Source organism: Sinocyclocheilus rhinocerous, unplaced genomic scaffold (assembly GCF_001515625.1).
Source record: "Sinocyclocheilus rhinocerous isolate Xijiao unplaced genomic scaffold, SAMN03320098_v1.1 scaffold2531, whole genome shotgun sequence".
NCBI classification, from domain to species: Eukaryota; Metazoa; Chordata; class Actinopteri; order Cypriniformes; family Cyprinidae; genus Sinocyclocheilus; species Sinocyclocheilus rhinocerous.
Window position 1 is genome coordinate 184,054 of NW_015661073.1, and position 7,195 is coordinate 191,248.

Below are 7,195 nucleotides of genomic sequence, written 5' to 3' on the forward strand. Positions count from 1 at the left end.
GGCCGTGTTTTTCTCTCAGAGCGGCTCTGGACTCATCTGGACGTATCGCTCACGTTCAGGATGAATGTGAAAGTGTCATCACATGAATCTGTGCATTGATGATGATGATGATGATTTCTAAAATCAGACTCAGCTGATGGTGAATGACATCAGAATCATGCATCCTTTGATGTCACTGAAGTTATAAAGTATCACTAAACAAATGAACATCATCAACTGTCTCTTTATGAACCGTGTCTGTGGGCAGGACGCCTGACAGCGGGTCAAAGGTCACGGCAGGACTCGAATCCTGAGCGTCTCAGACGACTCAGAGGTTTCACATTTCCACAACCTCTCACTGAAAATAGACTTTGAAGCGTAATTAATTCGACAGAAATCAAAGCTGATGATTCTCACTTGGACAAGTTTGATCTGGTTCTGCTCGGCTCTGCTTCCCTCTTCTGGCTCTCTGCAGCACAAACATCATCATCATCATTAATTCACACGAAGTTCATGAATATACTGACAGACGGTGATCTGACTGAAGGGATTACGCAGGTCGTTTTCAACAGAAAAAACAATTTTCTAAAAAACGTGTAATTTTTAGCAAGGGAACAAAACTTTGCAATTGATTTAAGACCCTCAAAATACACATCATGTATTTTTTTCAGATTTTTTACAATTATTTCTTAAGAGATATAACCATTTAAAAATTTTAAAAAAGTTACGTTTCACGACTTTTGACCTGGGTGTGTATGAAATCCCATTAGCTGTTAAAAATACTTTTTTTTAAATCAAATTATCTATGAACTTATATTAGTGTTAATACACTTTTGTACAATATTTGTCACCTTTTCCCCATATCTCACAGAATTTGGGTGATAAACATGAATAATTACATCTATTGATGAACCATTGCAGCATGAAATATTCATCACTTTTTCATCTGAAAGTGGAAGTTTATGAAAGTAAAATTAATTTATTTTGTTTGAAAAGCTTTCAGAGTAATATTTAGAAATAAATATGTAGGTTTCATAAATTTGGGCTTTTTTTTTAACAATCGTGAGTTATAAATTCAAAGGAATTTAATTAAATTCTATTTATTCCAAAGGGGTTAATCCTGGTAATTCTAATGTTCTTATAAATCTCATACGATTATACATTCAAACAAAATTTCTCATCAGTATTGAAAAAAATATGTATTTTTTGCATTATAGTGTATCGTGTGCAATTTGATATTTCAAGGAATTTCTCAATTTTTCAATTAATAAAAAAGAGGTAAATGCATGCAGCAATTAACATAGTAACATTCAAATCTGAATTTTTCACATTAATTAATTATTCACATTATCTCATTAATGAGAAGTTGCTGATCAATATGGTTTTAACTGAAAAATATGAAGTTATGACAAATCTTTGAATGTTAAAATATTATGCAGATTTTGAATGCATTATTTCATGTGAACGGACATGAGTGTGTCGATGGTGTTTGCAGCTCACATCTGATGGAGCAGGAACAGAAGCGGCACAATTAAAGGTTGATTGCATTATTATCCCTCATCTGGGTCACGGCACCAATTAATGTGCTTGACGGCTGAGAGATTGTCATCGTTCAGCAGAGAAAGTTTCCCGCAGCTGTTTTCCGGCGGCATTAACCGCTGTCATCCAGAAACAACAGCAGCCCAGCGGTGTCAATTATATTTGATTGACTGAGTAAAGCAGCACACAAATAAGCCCAAACAATGGACACAAAAATCTATAGACGACTCTCCTCCTGTCAAATCAAGCGCTCGTCTGCTCCATTTTCATGCTGCACAACAGCCTTAAACTCTCTCTCTCTCTTTCTCTCTCGCTCAGATTTGAGCAAATATTCCACGATTCGCTTCGCTCCTCTTCATGCATCAAAGTAAAATGCGCACTAATGCATGACGGATGTGTGTGTAAATAATCGAACAGTGTTTCTGTTTAATGCAAAAATGACAAGACGTCTTGTTTTCTGAGAAACTGATCAAAATGAAGCGAGTTTATGATTAAAACAAGGACAAATATCAGTAAATGAGCTAAAAATCTACTTAATTCAAAAGTTTTCATCCCCCACTGGCAGATATTTGTTCTTGTTTTAATCATAAACTCACTTCATTTTGTTCAGGTTCTCAAAACAAGACTTCATTTCATCATTTTGCAGAAACCCTGTCGAATATTTTCTTGATTCATTAACTGAACGATTCTGTCCTCGTTTGATAGCATTAGATCAGCTGAAAATGTCTTTATTTTAATCTCCAAATGTCGTTACAATGATTCCAATAATATAACGTTTCTTGCATTCAAACATTATAAATCCATACTTTAACTCAAAACAATACAGATGACATATAAACGTATTTGAGTTATGAAATAAAGGTGCAGCACCGAATCGTTTAATAAAGAACATGATTCATTCGTTCGTTCGTTCGCTGTACGGTCGTCGTTCTCTGCTTGGTTTTGATTATTAGGCCTGTAGAAAATCACAGTATTGCAAAACGAATATTTCAAAACTCGCATGTAAGAAAGTGTGTTATTAAGCAAATAGTGTGGGAAAGATTCATGTAATCAAGCACCTGGTTTCTAAATAGTCTGGATTCGCACCAGTTTCTTGTGCAGATGGTTGTTGTGTAACATCATGCTGATTTAAACAGCGCTCGTCTTGCTTTTGCTCTTCTTTCCGGACGTCCCGGCGTGTTTCGGAGCGTTGTTGTTGTTGCTGTTCTGGTTTCCGCTCAGGGTTTCCATTATGGAGCGGAGCGTCCCAAACGCTCGCTTGCTCGACTCCGGCTTGTCTTTTCCGGGCTGGACTTTGAAAGGTCCGTCTTTACGCGGCGGCTCGTCAAACGTGACTCTCAGTTTGAGGTTCTGCGAGGTCTTTCTGCGAGAGGACGGCGACTTCAGGGCGCTTTTGGGACTCGTGGTGACCTTCTGGCCTTCGGGGAGCTCTCCCGTCACCTCGGTTTTGGCTTCGGGGTCGCTGTGGTCTGGCGACGGAGACGGGTTGTAAACGTCCACGGATTTGGAAGTCCTGTGTGTGAAGGAGAACTTGGCGGCGTGCTCTGTGATGGGCAGCTGCGTGGGCCTCTCGGGTCGGGGCGGTTTGGACTCTTCCGCGTCTGATTCGCTGAGCGAGCGCTGCATGATCTGCTTGAGACGCGCCAGCTTGAGATCCCGCCTCTCGCCCGGCTCCAGCCTTCTCATTGGTCCGGCTACAGGCCCCGCCCCTGGCTCCGCCTCCACATCCGTCGGCTCTTTACCCAGCAGCTTGCGCAGGACTGTGTCCGAGTCCACGTGTCTCTGGATGTTATCAGGAGCCGCTTCAGCCGTCAGCGTCATCTCAGGCCACGACTCGACACGAGAGCTGCACGAGACGGAGAGAAACGTCTGTGAGACAAACACATCCGCAGAGGAAACGGTCCTGATGCTGGGTTTAGATTTTTCCCAAATTCTGTTTTTCTGGACTTTTAGTGGTTTCATAAAATTGTAATAACTGGAAAAGATGTCTAATCAACTGAAATAATAAAACCTTTAAAATGTAATAATTTATTCAAATTTTTTAAATAATAGTACTTTATGAAATGCGTTCTATTTTTCCCAAATTCCACATTTTTTACTGTAATTTTTCTGGACTTTTAGTAGTTTCAATAAATTTTAATGACTGGAAAAGATGTCTAATCAACTGAAATAATAAAACCTTTAAAATGTAATAATTTATTCAAATTTTTTAAATAATAGTACCTTATGAAATGCGTTCTATTTTTCCCAAATTCCACATTTTTTACTGTAATTTTTCTGGACTTTTAGTAGTTTCAATAAATTTTAATGACTGGAAAAGATGTCTAATCAACTGAAATAGTAAAACCTTTAAAATGTAATAATTTATTCCAATTTTAAAAATAATACTACTTTATGAAATGCGTTCTATTTTCCCCAAATTCCACATTTTTTACTGTAATTTTTCTGGACTTTTAGTGGTTTCATTAAATTTTAATAACTAAAAAAGATGTCTAATCAACTGAAATAATAAAACCTTTAAAATGTAATAATTTATTCAAATTTTTTAAATAATAGTACCTTATGAAATGCGTTCTATTTTTCCCAAATTCCACATTTTTTACTGTAATTTTTCTGGACTTTTAGTAGTTTCATTAAATTTTAATAACTAAAAAAGATGTCTAATCAACTGAAATAATAAAATCTTTAAAATGTAATAATTTATTCAAATTTTAAAAATAATAGTACTTTATGAAATGCGTTCTATTTTTCCCAAATTCCACATTTTCTATTGTAATTTTTCTGGACTTTTAGTGGTTTCAATAAATTTTAGTAACTGAAATGATGTCTAATTAATTGAATTCATAAAGAGGTTTAACGATTTAATAATTTATTACAATTTTAACAATAACAGTGCCGTATAAAATGTTTTATTTTCCCCAATATGTGTATGTGAATGTCTAACCAATTGAATTCATGAAAATAACAATTTAACAATTCATTAAAATTTTAACAACAATAGTGCTTTATTAAATGTTTTATTTTCCCCTAATTTTGTGTTTTTTGTTTTAATTGTTGTTGTTTTTTGGATTCCATTTTAATGGCTAATTTTAATAATGAAAAAGGACATCAAATCAACTGAATTCATAAAAGTTCTTAATGTATTAATATTTTAACAATAATTGTGCCCTATGAAATGCGTTTTATTTTTCAGAAATTGTGTTTTCTGTTTACATTTTTCTGGATTATGTTTTAATAAAATTTTCATCAAAAAGTATGTGTAATCAGTTGAATTCATAAAGCTTTTGAATTTATTTAAATGTATTTTGATTTATTAATATGTTAACAATAATAGCGCCCTATGAAATGTGTTTTATTTTTATAATGTTTGTTTTTTTCTGGATTCTGTGTTTTATGATTTAATATAAACTTATCAAAAACGGCAGTAAACAAAAAAAAAAGCATATATAACTATAACAATTTAATTAATCTTCTAAAATGCAATCAAATTAAATTGAAAAAACTCATTTTTAATTTATTGGCAAACTGTTTAAATTAAAACATGATTAAAAAATGGTGTGATATTCCTTACCAAAATAATAATATTATCATCATTATTGTTATTATTACTTGCATTTTACAAACATTATATATTTCTGTCAATTTCTTCAAGTTAAACCAGACTTTTATTTTGGTGGGTTGTTATGATGACCTTTGAGTTTCTGTGTGTTTTAATAAGTTGCATTATTATTATTAATATCAACATTTTTGTTGTTACTAAGTACATTCTACTGAGCAATAGTAATATATATCTGTCACAATTTCTTCAAGTTAAACCAGACTTTTATTTTGGTGGGTTGTTGTGAAGACCTTTGAGTTTCAGTGTGTTTTAATAAGTTGCATTATTATTATTAATATCAACATTTTTGTTGTTACTAAGTACATTCTACTGAGCAATAGTAATATATATCTGTCACAATTTCTTCAAGTTAAACCAAACTTTTATTTTGCCGGATTGTCGTGAAGATCTTTTGAGTTTCTGTGTGTTTCTGACCATAATTTTCTGAAATGAAATGATGTAATGCTGCTGAAGTGACTCTTAGAGACATGCACAGATTTAAATATCAATCTATTTGCAGTTGAATATTCACACACTAGCGCATATTGCCATCTGGTTAAATGTACAGCCCTACTTTTGATTCATTCATCCAAATTTTGCCCCTCCTGCTGTGTGTCAGGCATTACTCAGGGACCTGAGGAAGCGTCTGATGATCAGACCTGGGTGACGGCGGTCTGTCTTTGAGCTCGTGGGTCTGCGGCAGCAGCTGAAGCTGGTTCTGTAGAGCGACTCGCGCCGTGGTTTGTCTGTGAAAGTCAGAAACACAGGCTCACGTCAGTCAGCGCTCGCACGAGTCAAACACGTCAGCTGAATGAAGGCTCTTACTCCTGCAGCTGTTTGGTGAGTTTGACCACCTGCGACGCCAGAGACATGCAGGTCTCCACCACCACCAGATACCTTTAAAACATTCTTTTAATGTTAAATGTTCATTTAATTCTACAACATGATGCACTGATCTTCTATTGGTCACACGGCTTCATGTGATATGAATTCACAGCTCAGATTCAACAAACTTAATCTTCGGAAAGAAGTGAAATGTGAATTGTCACATGAGCTTGTGTTTCCATTCAAATGTGCACAAATAGAAGTGAATGGATTGATAAGTGCAGCGTGACAGACCGTTGATGTACAATATGATCATCAGAACAACATGTGTACTGAAGCTAAGCTGAAAAACACACCCACAAGCTCATTAACATAAGACCCTCACATTTACATATCAGCACCTACTTAAATATTCAGCAGCATCATGATGAGCTGAGCCAATCATATCAGAGCTCATTTACATACAATCAGTCTGTTTAAACCTTCTGTGAACACTGGGTCTCATTCATTAATAGTTATGTGAATTATTCATATCTATACACACACAGCAGAACTTCTCACACAAATATTTCTGCATGATTCACAACGTGTGTTTGTTCATAACATCATTCTAATGTTAATGAATTTGGAGTATTCAAAATGAGTAACTGCATACCTGTTAGTAACTTTATATCTAATAGAATGCTGTGATGCAAAGCTGAATTTTATATTAATTCTGCATATGAATTCTAATATGCCGATTTATTATCAATGTTGGAAACCGTTATGCTGCCTAATATTTTTTGGAAACTGTGATACATTTCGAGGATTCTGCGATGAATAGAAAGTTCAAAAGAACAGTATTTATTTGAAATAGAAATCTTTTGTAACTTTATACACTACCGTTCAAAAGTTTGGGGTCAGTAAAAAAAAAAATTTTTTTTTTTTTAAAGAAATTAATACTTATATTAATCAAGGACGCATTAAACTGATCAAAAGTGACAGTAAAGACATTTATAATATTACAGCAGATTTCTATTTCTAATAAATGCTGTTCTTCTGAACTTTCTATTCATCTGTGAATCCTGAAAAATAAAATGTATCAGTTTCCACAAAAATATTGTGCAGCACGACTGTTTTCAACATTGATAATAATCAGAAATATTTCTCGAGCAGCAAATCAGCATATTAGAATGATTTCTGAAGATCATGTGACACTGAAGACTGGAGTAATGATGCTGAAAATACAGCGCTGCATCACAGAAATAAATTACA

At 34.5% G+C, this 7,195-nt stretch overlaps 1 protein-coding gene across 1 annotated transcript in view; it reads right to left on the reverse strand.

Annotated features, from left to right (window-relative positions):
- Positions 1-2,209: 2,209 nt before the first annotated feature.
- LOC107726220 (synphilin-1-like) overlaps positions 2,210-7,195 on the reverse strand; it is a 16,356-nt gene continuing 11,370 nt past the window's right edge. Inside the window, exons 6-8 of the mRNA XM_016535742.1 lie at positions 5,942-6,013; positions 5,776-5,862; positions 2,210-3,364 (exon numbers count right to left, since the gene is read on the reverse strand). Of these exons, the coding sequence (XP_016391228.1) occupies positions 2,647-3,364; positions 5,776-5,862; positions 5,942-6,013 (877 nt within the window). The 3' untranslated portion in view covers positions 2,210-2,646. The remainder of the gene's footprint in view (positions 3,365-5,775; positions 5,863-5,941; positions 6,014-7,195) is intronic.